The sequence below is a fragment of the Athene cunicularia genome (assembly GCF_003259725.1).
Source record: "Athene cunicularia isolate RWA chromosome 17 unlocalized genomic scaffold, athCun1 chr17_part1, whole genome shotgun sequence".
In the NCBI taxonomy this organism is placed as follows: Eukaryota; Metazoa; Chordata; class Aves; order Strigiformes; family Strigidae; genus Athene; species Athene cunicularia.
The window spans coordinates 7,074,011-7,087,613 of record NW_020799122.1 but is presented as its reverse complement, the minus strand read 5'-3'; the positions used below and the strand labels follow the sequence as shown (position 1 = coordinate 7,087,613).

General features: G+C 46.3%; 1 protein-coding gene across 3 annotated transcripts in view; it reads left to right on the top strand.

Annotated features, from left to right (window-relative positions):
• LOC113486516 (collagen alpha-1(XXVII) chain-like) overlaps positions 1-13,603 on the top strand; it is a 162,012-nt gene that overhangs the window by 17,823 nt on the left and 130,586 nt on the right. For all 3 annotated transcript variants that reach the window (XM_026860526.1, XM_026860525.1, XM_026860524.1), the window contains one exon: positions 8,643-8,696. In XM_026860526.1, the coding sequence (XP_026716327.1) occupies positions 8,643-8,696 (54 nt within the window). The remainder of the gene's footprint in view (positions 1-8,642; positions 8,697-13,603) is intronic.

Here is a 13,603-nt window from a genome sequence, read left to right as displayed (position 1 = left end):
GCATACGAGAGGGGGGTTGTACATGTAAAATAAGTTTCTCCCAGACGGAGACTTTGGTTGCCAAGTTCCAGCCTAGAGCAGATTTTTACAGCTGACTTCTTAAAATAGTGAAAGAAGGGTTTACAATGGAAATATTGAGACTGGCTTAAGGAACACAATCAGCAGCACTTGTGTCTGCAGATGTGTTGCTCATTGTTGCAAGTAACACCTAAAGTGAAAGGCTTGTGTTTCCCTAAGCCCTCCCTGGGTGCTTACGCTCAAGGTTTGCATTTCCTGCCCGTCCCATTTCAAAGCAGTGTGGTGATGGCTCTCCTTGGAATTTGGGTGTATTTTGTTCGAAGTTTCCCATCTCTGGGAGAGGTGAAGGTGCTGCCCCGGGCAGGGGGATGCAGCGCAGGCAGCCCTGCTCTCCTGCCTGACTTTACAGGCACTCATCCCTGATGTAGTCTTTGTACTTGCAGAAATTTTGCAAAATCCCCGTGTAGACAGAATTTATCTTTGGGCAATCTTCTGTGTTTTGTGGAGAGTCGTTTGGGGCATATTTCCAAGAGGAGAAATTCAGAAATTGTGAACTTCTCTTAAAACACTACAGACCTGTAAGTGGTAAATAAGGGTGGTGTGCTCTGAGCCCAGTAAAATCCTGACCTTTTCCACCTTCTGGCCCTGCAAGTGTCAGGAGGGTGACCAAGCTTCAAGCCCCCACTTCCCCCTGCAAAAGTAAAGAGCTTATTATTGAACTGGAGTGGAAAATCCCTCTCAGCTTGTGAATCATAGCAAAGAAACAGATTCGGGCTGAGGGAAGAGATGGCAGGATTTTTCCATCCCCTCTGAGAACAACTAGAGTCCTGAACTGAGGGAAAAGAGAACATTTTGAGGCTCTGTCTGGCCTTATCCTCTTTGACTGCTGGAAACAAAGTCGGCACTTTGGGACAGAAAGGTTATGGCTTGGCTGGAGCTGGCTGCTGTGCAGTGCTTGATAGCTCCTGTGACTCACTCGGAGATCTCTGTACCACGCTGCGTTGGATGTCTCTGACATGGGAAAAGAAAGAGGAGAAAAGACCGGAATGGGGATGACATGTTGAGAAATTAATGTAGCACTTCTATGGCCAGACGAGCGTGTTTCAGAACAAGTGCTGATAAATGCTCTGTGCTTGAGTAATTACCTGGCACTGTCCTCATATTGTTGGGCAGAGGTTTCTGATGAGGTCAGTCCAGCCCTTCCTGCTCTGCTGCGTGATACCGCGGCCCGGCGCTTTGCTTTCCCTGGATGGGACAGGTTATGGGCTGGGAACGTCATTCAGAGTCTGGCACATGGGGCGAAGGAGAAGATGATTAATTTAGTTTTCCCAGTTGTGCAGCCCGATACAAGGTCTCTTCAAGAAGACTCACTCTGGGCAGAGAATTGCATCTGGGAAACTGCCTTCTACCTTTTCAGCAAGGATTGGGGCCACCTTAGCAATGATTCATGGGCAGAGGCAGGCTGGCAGCCAACAGCACCCTGACTGTCCGGCTTCCACTTGGAGAGAAAGGACTGTCTTTCATCCTGAGCATCCCAAAATCAGGATGTGAATTACAACGGCGTTGCAAGGCAGTGATGACTCAGGCACTGTGGTCTCTGTGCAATTCTGGCTTTGTGAATGCTACCAAAATAACAGTGGTATCATCTTAGCTGTGCAGAAGGGCCCCATCCCCACAATTGAGGGAGGTGTCTTCATGGTTAGAGGATTTCAAGCAAGGGTCTAAGAGGATCTGTTCACCTGGCAATAAAAAGCAGTGCCCTTCATGGATTAATCTGCCCTGAAAAGACCCCCTCGGTGCTGCGCAACAGGAAATGGAGATGCTGCGTCCCACATGCAACTAATGGCAGAGCATTAATTCTTCAGGAATGTTGGGTTTGCTGGGGCGGCTCGAGGAGGGAGGATAATATGTTCTTAAAAAAGAAAAATTTCTTGGGAACCATTAATAACCACAAGCATTTGAGATGTCAGCTCTACATTTCTTTTGGAGGGGGGAAATAGAAAAAAAAAAACACCCAAACCACCCAAACATCATGCTAAGTCAGTAATGTAGCACTGACTCAGCAGCTGGCAAACATCCCTCTGAATCATCCCCCGCCTGCCCGCAGCACCTCTGCTGAGCTTTGCTCGAGATCTCCCATCGCTGCACAGGGCCAAGTGAGCCTTTGCTCAGTTGCAGAGTGGCGTCACCCCAGCACATGGCTGCAAGCAGATTGTATACCCACAAAAGGAAACTATAGATTGAAAAATAGTATTTTGTTGCCAGCATGTCCTTGAACCTTTGTAAGGCTGTGATGTGATACATGTATGAATCCTCCAGTGGATGGAGTATCACTTGCTTGTCTTACCAGGAGGAGGTTTGAGGGGGCCGAGGGGGCTGGAGCCCATCCGCACTGCCTGCTGCTGTGTGCGTGCTGTGTGATGTGGTAAAGCTGCAGCAAAGCCCCTGCCCTAGCGCAGCTGGGGTCTAGCTGGGTTGTCCACAGTGTACCCCAAGTTGGACCTTTCTCCTCCCATATGAGTGTTATTCCATAGCTTTTTGGCCCCTACATACAAAAAAAACCCTGTATTGACTCTTTTGACAAGTCTGAGGGTTATTTTTAGAGCAAGAACACCGTACCTGGTGCCGAGGAGTGGGACGAGTTCACTAAGAGGCTGTGGAAGCACTGAGTAATGCTAGAGGGGAGGGAGGAAGGGAGCACGTTTCAAACAACTCCCCGAGTATCCAAGTGGGAAGAGTCCGCGGCAGGTGCGCGGCAGCCTGCGGTCCCCGGCGGTGCGGCGCGGTGCGTGGCCGGGAGCCCCGGGCCCAACCCTGGCGGCAGCAGCCCCGGCAGAGGAGAGGCGTCGCCCTGGCAGGCCGCCCGCTCTCCGAGGCAGATGTGTTTCTGAGCCCGTCCCCAGTCTAGACTGCTCCAGCTGCCATCTTCCGCACGAGCAGTTTGTCTTGGAGCCCAGCTCCTTTCATAAAGAAGCAATCCTTGCCAACTCAATCCGTGGGTAGGGGAGAGAGAGGTGATTGGGAACGCTGATAAAATATGAAGTGCCTATTTCCAGTCTTCCTTGTACCAGAAAAGGCTACTCGAGCTGGCAGTCTATGATAAATTAAGGAACACACAATGAGTTTGAATGTCTCTTAATGAATGAGTCATATTAGTAAAAAAAAAAAAAAAAGAGATCCCATGCATTGTGTAATACATGGGAAAAGTTTTAGCTTCACTCACACAGTTGGATCACAATTTTTTTCTTAATTTAACCAGAACTATCCCCTAAGAGAAGTCTTTTTGCAGGCAAATGACTAAGCATCGGAGAGCCCTATGTGCATGAAACAAAGTCCATTTTGAAGAGCAGTAGTTAAATGTGTAATTGAGATAAATGTGCTGCAAAGGTTGTAGGGATGCACTGTAGAAATATATACAGGTATTTTTACAAATCTTTAAAGATAGGAAGTGAGTGATAGAGTATGGGTTCCCACTATTTCTTCACACCCCTTCAGCCTTCCTTCCAAGGTCTGAGATTGCTCAAGCGCCTGAAGTGCCTCATGCAGAGACTGTCCCTGAAATGTCTCTGCGGAAAAGCTGCTTTCATCACGCTGGGATACTAATATTTTGTTATGTATTGTGCTGCCACTCGATTAGGAATCATGTTGTGGACAAGGGCTTTTCTGTGATAGGTGTTGTACAGACCCAGAATAAACATCTGTGTCTATTGCGGAAATTGTATTACAAGACTGGCTTTCCACCAACATCTCGGTTCCTGCCAGAATTATGAGGGCTTTTTCTTTTTAGACTGGTTGAAACCCAGATGTGTCCAAATTTAATATGATAAGCCTGCCTTGGAGAAGAAAGTAACCAAAGTGCTGGATTTTTTTTTTCCTAAAAAATTGCAGATTTGTTTTAGGCACTACTTCAAGTTTAGGTCCTGTCTCCCTCTCTGCGCAGTGCCTGGCAAGGATGGTGAGGTTAGGAGGGGCTGGCGTGTCTTTTGAAAATGAGGTCTCTCCTTTTCTGTTCTCCTAGGCAGACTTTTAATTCTAGTGCTGCCCCTGTAGCTGCTCATTCCCCCCCTGCCCCATTCTGGCGCTTTCCAGACGTACAAGGTGAAATGGTAGATTTGTGGCAGTGGCCTTGCATCTGAAATATGCCTCATCTGCCTCTGGGAAGAAAACAAAGGCAGGTTCTCTATCTGCAGGGGGAACATCACTGCTCAGAACTTGATGCCAATGTGGGGAGAAGCTTTTGATGCGTTTTCTGAACTCCCTTTTAAGTTGGGTTTTACCACATGCATTAGCATCTGTGAAAGAAGAAAGTTCTCTCTTCTTTCTTCAGTCCCTGCAGTGTTTTGCACAGTGCAGGATGCCCGCCTCTGAAACAGCCTTTTCTGGGATAAAGGAGAACTGTGCTGCTAATGCTGAGCAGGGGTACAGAACAGGGGAGGCAGAAGTGTATTGGAGAGACCCTAAAGTACTGATGTCTTAGTCTATCAGTGTGCACTGGAGTACAGGCTGAATTGTGTGTTGGGTAATCGTCAGCTATTTGCTACTAGGCTGAGTGCTTGCCCCTGGGGAAGCGATTACAGGAATATTTTGCTATCTGAGCGAGCTGATTCAGTAGTCCTTTAAAAGGAAGCGAGTCATTTCCCAAATCACCAGCACCAATTCCTGTACTGATTATGCTTTCCTTCAAGCCCTCTCCCAACAGGTTCAGCCTTGCTCAGGGTTTGAGATCTGAAGGCACCCAGCTCCCAGTGGCACCGCTGCGGGCAGAGGAAGCAGTGTGGGGAGGGTCCTGATGTGGGAGAGGCAGAGGTATAAACTGGCTGATCTCTGCAGCAAGAGGAAATAGTGAGATTTCTCTTGTCCTGAGGGTCCGATGTATTTCCCTTTCAGACAACTTAGCTTAATTTTCCATTTGCAATTTGAAGCTCAAAAAGCTAAGAAAAAAAAGTCACTTTTGCGCCAGAAAGTTTCCCAGCAGCAGCTTAGAATAAATCCTATAATCATTTGGTGGGATCAGTCATCATTGCTAATGCTACCGTGGGAAACTGAGAAGGGTTAAACTTTTATGTGGCTGCCATTAGCTGCTTCACAGAACTGTTCAGGCTGGTTAACAATTCAGCTGTTTGGCTTGAGAAGAGAGAGAATATCTGCTTCTGCCACGTTTCTCCTTGATCTCTGATTTTGCTTTGTGTGATAACAGGGTGTGTGTTCTCTGCCATCGGTTTGCAGAAAAGAGTAGGCAAGAAGCCAGAGAGAGAAGAACCAAAGCGCGAGGAACGGTAGCTCGCTGCGGAAGGCTGTCAGCTTTGCTCAGCTCATGGGGTGTCCCTCCAGTGGGAGGGCAGGAGCGGAGGAGCAGTATCTTCCTCTAGCTGCCAGGAAAAGGACCTTCCTGCCTCTCAGACTGCTTCCCCTGCTCACTGTGGCATTCCCAAGGGATGCTCTGAAGGGTACGGTTGAAAGGTCCACACAGGCTCTGTGTGATCAATTTAATTCTTTCCTGCATTAAGGGAGAGGGTGGAGATGTCTCTGGTGAGAGTATGGACTCGCATGGGCATAGCCTCCAGGCAGACTCAGCAGTTTGCTGCATGGTGGCTCCTTGATAGATGTTTCTTGCTCTCTGTGTCTCAGAGCCTTACATTTTAAGTGGAATCGCATCCATCATCTGTAAGTAGCTGGGCCCTGATCCAGTCTTATTCTTCTCTGGCTGCCTCTCCAGATGTGCATTTTTCTTTGGGTGTATTTCAGTATTGCTTTCCCCAGGCAAAGCCAGTTGTCTGACGTGGGCCTCTGGTTCAAGACCTTGAGCTGGATGATATAGAGGCGTACGTACAGGGCAGAGGAGAAATGTCTCACTAAGAAGGCACAGTGCGTGTCCCATCCAATCCAGCTGCCAAGGAACCATGTGAGAAGCTAGAAGGTGGTCCTGCAGAGTGTTGTGTTTCAGAACTACCTGTGTTCATCCAGCTACCTCAGTCCTCTTTCAGCTTGGCTTGCTTCTCATTTATATGTGGTCACACTCTTGCCTTATGCAACTACCACAGTGTTTTGTACTTTTTAGCCACTCATCCCACCATCACCTTATTCCTCTTACTCTTCAGGAGAGGAAAAAAAAAAAAAAAGGAAAGGCAAATTAAACCATAGGAAAGTGATTGGGAGTCCTGAATTATATACTGCTTTCTCTGCTGTTCCAGCTAGATGCCTTTCCCTTAGTTCCATATTCCCACTCCAGTGCAGGTATTAACTCTCTCCTTAATTTTATGTTAGCTTCAATTTATTCTGAACAGCGCACATTTTTGGAGAAGGTTTTTACTCAAGTGGCCAAGTACAATTGCAGCTGCTGTTAGCAGGAAGGTGGAGAAGGTCACCTCAATTCTGGTACTCAGGAAACACAGTTCTCAGTGGCATCTTCACTTTTCCATCTCCTTCTGGGGGAAATGGTGGTGGGTTTTGATGGATTGAATTAATCTTTGGTAAACTCTATTAACTGTAGCTGCATCAGTTGCATTGGGTTCATGCTTTGATAGTTATCTTTCCAACTAAAAGTGCTAGGGGATTTTTTTTTTTAATAAAAGCTTGGATTCTGGAGCACAATTGTACGTGAGGCTTAAAAAAACCTACAATCATGTGTCTATTTGCACAGCTGTATAATTGCATTATGCATGGGGCCCTGAGCTGGCACAATGGCAGGTTAAAATGCTGTGTATATTGCTAAAATGAGGGTCAACTGTATCAAGGAGGGTTGTTAATACAAGGACCGGTAATGCTGTGTTAGCCAGGAATAAGCAACTTGCAAAGGGACGGTATGACGTGTCCCAGGGTATAGAGACTGGACATCTCCAGGGCAGACAGTAGTGTTTGTTAGTAGCACTGAGTGATAGGGTGGTAGAAGTCCATCCCTGTGTGCCCAGTGTTGGGCATTAGCTGTTCTATGCTGTGTAGGCTCTTACAGTTTTAAACCAAGCCTTTTCTTGTCGTCTTTACAACAGATAGAACTAACTACAGAAAAAAAAAAAAAACAAAACCAAACCATGATTCATTTGATGTCCTGGCAAATCAGTAGCACAGAGTGACCTAGCCTGGGCTTTGCTTACTCCTCCCCTGATTATTTTCTACTGTACTGTTTGGCTGGATGTCTTTTCTGAAAGATTGCTTTTATACAAACTAAATTCCTGCTTATGTATAGGAGGGTTGGTAATACTAGGAGAATGTTTAATGATTAATTACTTCTATGGTTCAAGCAAGTTTTCTCTGTTCAAATCTTATCCTGGGCATGAGATTTAGGGTAGGGTTCTTCAGGATTTGTTTTTGTTACTAAACCATGCACTTGATGACTCCTGAAAACTGCATTAGGGATCATGAACCTTTCACTCTTCCTCAGGGCCCGTAATACGCTGCAGAGCCTGAGCAGTTCTGCCTGGCAATCCTTCGGCAGCAACAGGGTCAGCCTTGCAGCAGGCGCTGCTCGGGGCCATCATGAGGTCCTGCAGAGATGGCCCAGCAGGAAGGGAGCGAGGCGGTGCTGGGGCCAGAGTGTGGCCACGGGGCTCGTGCTGCACCCGCTCCATGTGCTGCACCCATCTTCCCCACGGAGCGTTGCTCCTGGGACCTGCTCTCCCGCTGCCATGCTGTTGGAGAGCTCAGCCTGCCTTCCAAACATTCTTCAGTCTGTTGCTCTGGATATCTTCCTCTCCTGGATGCAATGAAAACTTGTCTTTTGCAACAAGCTACTAGAATATAAATCCTCTGGGAGTTGCTTTAATTAACAGTTATTCTTGTTAGACATCTTTGGCTTGGGGGAAAAGAAGTTTTGAGGAGTTATTAGGAGTTGCAGATGGCTCTCCGGAAATCTGAATTCTCCAGTCCATTGGAAAAATGAATAAATAAATGAATAAATTCAAAGGAGTTCAAACCTCATTGGTTTAAGTATTTTTTCCTAACCTGTTTCAGATCAGCGCACGTCTGGGCGCCTGATATCTCCACTTTGTTCTCACCCTCTTCCAAGAATCCCCACTACTCTGACACGTATGAGTTGACCTCTCCTACGTTACAGAGCCATATTTAAGGTTTTCCAACATTGACACCAATTTTACATCATTTTATAAGATGCCGCTATAAAATAAAGTGCTGGGATGCAATTATGTTGCAGCTCATGTAGGAACCTACTATACCAAGAACTATACATCCTCAGCTGATATATATCACAACACACGATGTACTTCCCTCACGGAGGTGCTGACCTTACTTCTGTCACGTGCTAGCGCATAGCAGGGAACTCTGGAGCTGAGACACAGTTGTGTTACCCCTGTGTTACAGCAGAGGTCCAGCAGGGTGGAAACGTGAAACACTGCTGTGATCATGGGAACGCAGTCCACAGCAAAGGATACGAACGCTCTGTCTCTACTCTGTGGGAATATATATATGCTTCTGCAGAAGTTACTGTGCGTGGCTTTTTATCCCTTTATAGTACTAGCATAAGTTGAAAGGCAATTCTGGCTGTGGTGTTATGACTGGCCCTTCTACCCAGGTCTTCGCTAAATGGTGGCATTATGGGTCTCTCTGAAAGACTGTCAGGAGCACCATCCTGTTATAGAACTGTCATTAATACTTTTTTTTTTTTTTTTTAGGGTCCACCAGGTCTGCCAGGCTTACCAGGACCACCTGGAAAGAGAGGTTCCCGAGTAAGTGCTTTAAAAATTTCTGTCCATTTGCACCCGCATCTACCTGTCCTACTGTTCCAAGGGCTTTTGGTGCTCCCATAGCTGAGTAATGCTTCAAAACCCCACTGTTGGGGTCTGGCCTTCCTCCTCCTCTCAGTCCCTGTTAAAGGTTTTCAGGAGGCCACACTGGTGATTTGCAGCTTCCCTGAGCTAAGGTCTGGCATCAGCAAAGGCTGGGGATGAATGTTTCCAAATGGCCACCAGGAGAATGAGCTCTGACTCTCTCATTTTGTTTCCACTATCCATTTCTTCTTTCAAACCTAGTGCTGAATATTAGTTTTGGCTGCTTTTTGTTCTGTCCTTCACTCTCCCCAGCTTCACAAATTGCTTCCTTTGAGGTCCTTCACTGTCACTATATCTTCACTAGTGGGATCATGGTCTAGGACCAAGGACTCAACACACAAGTATGATCTTTTGTGTTCTGCAGACTGAGACCAGCTCTCTGACTCCTTTTCAAGATCTAGAGCAAAATCTCTTAGCTGGTCTACAAGATCCAGTGCAACTTCCTGAGTTTCTTCCACCCCACATTAAATTCTGATGCAGATCTTTGAACATTGAGTGCTAAGCTGAGGAAACATCTGGTGTTGAGTGCGGCAGCTAGCTGTGAGAAAAGCTTTCTGCATTGGCCTAGCTGCAGGAGTAGTCTCCCAAAGCTGGGCAAGATGCCTGACCTGGATACAGTTAACAGTTGGCACATTTTCATGGTAGCATGGTGCTGTCCCACAAGGTACAGTCAGGGAGCCCGTTTCCTGAGCACTGAACTGATGTGGGTTGAGAATCAAAAGATGCAAGTGTCTGAGGCTGGAAGAAGGGAATATTTGGATCCGTGATCCAGGCAGCATCCTGGCCTGGCAGCAGAGGGAGTTTTCCTCACACATACTTGGCTAAAACTCAACTCCATGTAATGTCTTTAAAGAACAACCAAGTGGCTAAGAGCTAGAAAGCTGTGCGTTCCCTGCGGACACTCGTTAGAGTCCTGCGAGATCTTCCAGTAACCAGTGAAGATCAACGCACCTCCTTTCTACAACAGTAAAAGCCAAAAGGTCTGCAGGACCCCCTGCAGCCTGGGTGTGGATATCTACAGACCTGGACACTGATTTGGGATGTAAGTGTAAGGCATTAGGTAGCACCATGCTCATGTGTTTTATAGACAGGACAATCTGTGAAACATCCGCACGACTGGTCATACAGCCCTGGTGGCTTCTGTTTACAAACCCTTGAGCAGCAACCACATCAGCAAATTGCCCAGAGTTTGCAGTTCTTAGCAAATCCCAATTGAGGCTGAAAGTTCGTTCTTACCCGAGCTCATTACTCACAAGAGGTGTTTGGTGTTACTTCTTGCAATCCTGTGGTGTGCAAACCTGGAGGTGCCAGCTGCAGGTGTGAATGACCAAATTTCAGCTCTGCATCTGAATTCCACCACCTACCAAAATGTGGGTTTTTCTGAAGAAAAAAAACAGTGTGGAAGCTGTGTCATAACTGTGTGTGTTATTCCCCAGATGTGACACACTCCATTCTATATTTAAGATGAACCTCTGAAAGACAATAAGCAACAGAGGGTTTCTGAGTTAGTCCCTGCCAGAGGTGCTAAGAACTGGTCCAGGAAAGAGTTCCCAGTTAGGAAGTGCTTAGCACAGCTGAGCCTGGCTTGGCTCAGAGCTAGGCAAAGAGGCTGTGCTAATTTTGGGAAGGGGCAAAGAGGTCACTCTGTAAATGTCTGACCTGGAGCACTGGAGACAGAACTGCTCTGTGCATAAGTTGTTTTGACTTTGCAACGTGTTTCTTCTAGTATTTTTTATTTGGGGCTCTGGGGTTTAAAGATTTCATTGCAAAGAAGAGGAGCTGCCGGAAACTAAGACAGGCTTAGGGGAATTCTGGCATCTTTTGCTTTTGTTATGCATGAGCCACTTACAGATAAATGTGCAACACTGCAGGCGTTATGCTCTACCTCTGGCTAACCTGATCCTCAAACAGAGCAGCTTCAGAGTTCTTACCCAGCCCAGCCCATGGGATACCCATGAGGTGTCCCATGAGGCTCCAGCCCAAGACTGGAGCTCCTGAGAGGAGGTGAATTTTGGGTACAACTTTGCAGTGCTGAATGCCAGGGGAAAGGAAGGATTTTTTTTCTCATCACCAATGCAGTTTGTGGCCTAAAGCATGAGACTTAATTGCCCTTGTTATAGCTTGCATAATTTCTACATTATTAGTGCTTATACAATTACTTGGCTCATTTGAAAATCTAGTAGCAGCATTTGACTTGTGACCTTCTGTAGCTGTGAAGTCCATAAAGTTGGTCTCTTGCTGATGTAAGTGCAGTATTTCCACTCCTTTGAATTATGTATTGTCTCTCTTTTATTTCCATTTCTTCCCCCATATTGGTCAGGGTAAAACGAAAGCTCCGATTAGCTTTTACTTTGAGGGCGAGACTGTGGTCAGCAACAGTTTCTAAGAAAAGCCGGTTGATCCCATGATTTTGGCTCCTTGTTTCCAGCAGATAAATATTACTAGACTTGCCTATGCAGTCTGAATGTTCCATGTAAGTGATGCCACCTGGTTTGCAATAACAAATGCCAGTCTTTGTTAAAGCCTGAAAGAGGTTGTGCTCAGGACATATCCCAGCACTCAAGGTAGGGTAGCCATGTAGATACTGGCCATCATCTTGAAAATGATGTTTTTTCCATTTTTAAAAGCCAGTCCCCATTTTAGGAGCATGGAATTAATTTTACACCATAGCACTTGGTATCAGGGACCCGTTGAGACAGATTCAGACTATACCTATGGCCTACCCTCTGCAACTGTGAAGGCAGAATTATATAACAAATGAAAGCTGCGTGTTTCTTCTCATTATTGTTTAAGGGACTCCAAGGGAAAGGAGTACAATTGTTGCAGTTCTGACTGGAAAGGATGCTCTGCAAACCTGTATAGCTATTGCTGTATTGGTCACATGTGCTTTACAGGAAGGTTTTCTCTCTGTGTCCAGCTAGGATTGTTTTCAGCTTTTATGTCTGCATTAAAGAGTTTGAGGCACAAGCAAAAGACCCATCCACACCACTTCTCCTCAAATAAATGTGCCGGGCGCCTTGGCAAGTGTCTGTGTAAGACCTGAGGTGCCTCTTGAAGGGAATGGCAATTTTAGCAATGAAGGGTTTCCCAGCTTGATGTGATGTGATGCTTTGCCAGCATGTAGTGGGACAGCTTTTCCATGGGGGTGTATGTGAGTAGTGGCACTTGGGTCCACGGTCAGCAACCCAAGCAGAGCAGTTCTGTGCAAGCGATGTGTGTCACACTTCATTTCTGCAGATGACCTTTGCATTTCCTCAAACATCAAGGTTTAGTGGCGAGGCCGTGACCGAGGCTGGGTTTTGCCAGCAGAGCTGTGCTAACAAGCTCCACAAGTAACTGTCAACAAAGGGCTCCCGATGGAGTAATAACTTCTGCACCATTGTAGCTTATTCCTGCCTCACCCAGGACTCGATTAGCTTCACTCCCATGCTGTCTGCGCCAGGGGCTTTTGCCAGCGTGTCTATGTTGATCACAAGTTGTGACTCACTCCAGTCCTCACTGGCATAGTTACACCAGCAAACTGCCCATGATTTAATCAGGTGTGCAGGCAAGTACAGTGAACACTAATACTCAATCTTCAATGCCTTCCAGAGGAGCACTATGTAAATCCTAGTTATCTGTTCCCCTCCTACGTGAAGGAGACAGCAAGCTGACACGTGACAGGCAGGAGTCCAGTCGTTGGCTTCACTCCCAGGACAGCAAGAAAAGAGCTACGGTCAGACTTTCCAAAACACTTAAATAATTTAGGAAGCCAGATCCCACTGGAAGTCGATCTCCTTCTCTAACAGGTGAGCAAACTCAGGTACAAGGAGAGTGTTTTACCCATGTCCACACAACAGGTCAGAGGCAGAATTGGGAATAAAAATGCTGCCATGCTGCAATTGCTCGTTTCATTTAATCTCTCTGAAAAATACAGGAGAAATCCAAATTGATGCGTGAAAAAAAAAAAAAAAAACAAAAAAAAATACACACTCCCTAATGCTTTGGGATGTTCTTGCCATCCTCCTGTGAACCTTAGCAGCTTGAAAGGTTGCAAGGTCCGGGTGTAACATGTCCCTGTTACATTTGGTCTGTGGTTGCAAAAAATCTCCCTTTCCTTCAAAACGCAGGGCTTCCCTCCTAAAACAAGCAAGAACTTAGTCAGCTGTAGAGGTTCCCCGGTATCCTCATTCCATTAGGAAGATTTTCCAATTTCTGAAAAGAAGTGTGTAAAGAAACAGTTTGTTTGGCTTCACTTCAAATATTTAGCTCATTTTTCAGCAAGCCAGAGGTCAGAGTGGGATCTGTAGGTCAGGAGCAGAAAAAAGTTGCTTTACACAGTGAAACCCCAAGACATAATGAATTTTGAATGAGCGGTCATTCCTCTGACTGAGGCTTTCTAACATTTAGCAGGAGTTTGGAGGATTTTTTTCCCTCCTTGTGAATGCGGGAGGGATGGGGGAAGCTGTGCACAGTTACACTTTTGTTAATTTTTGCTGGCTGCGAACCATTACACATAAAAGCGCTTCTGTGAGCAGGGTCCCATCTCCAGGCACGTCACCGAGATGAACTGGATGGCACAGTGTATTCTTAAGTAGCATCGTTCACGTAAAAGACATTCCAGGGTGATTACAAACCCGTCACCTTTGGGAAACCCTCTCTCACTTGGAGAACACATTCAGGGATTGTTCTGCTCTCCGTGCCACTGAGCCTTGGGCTACTGCTGCCCCATGGTAAAATTTTCCGTGGAATTTCTGGTGCAAGGCTTGGACGGTTTCAGATGCAAGTTTGCTTGCTGCTAGATTGGATTGTTTCAGGAGTTATAA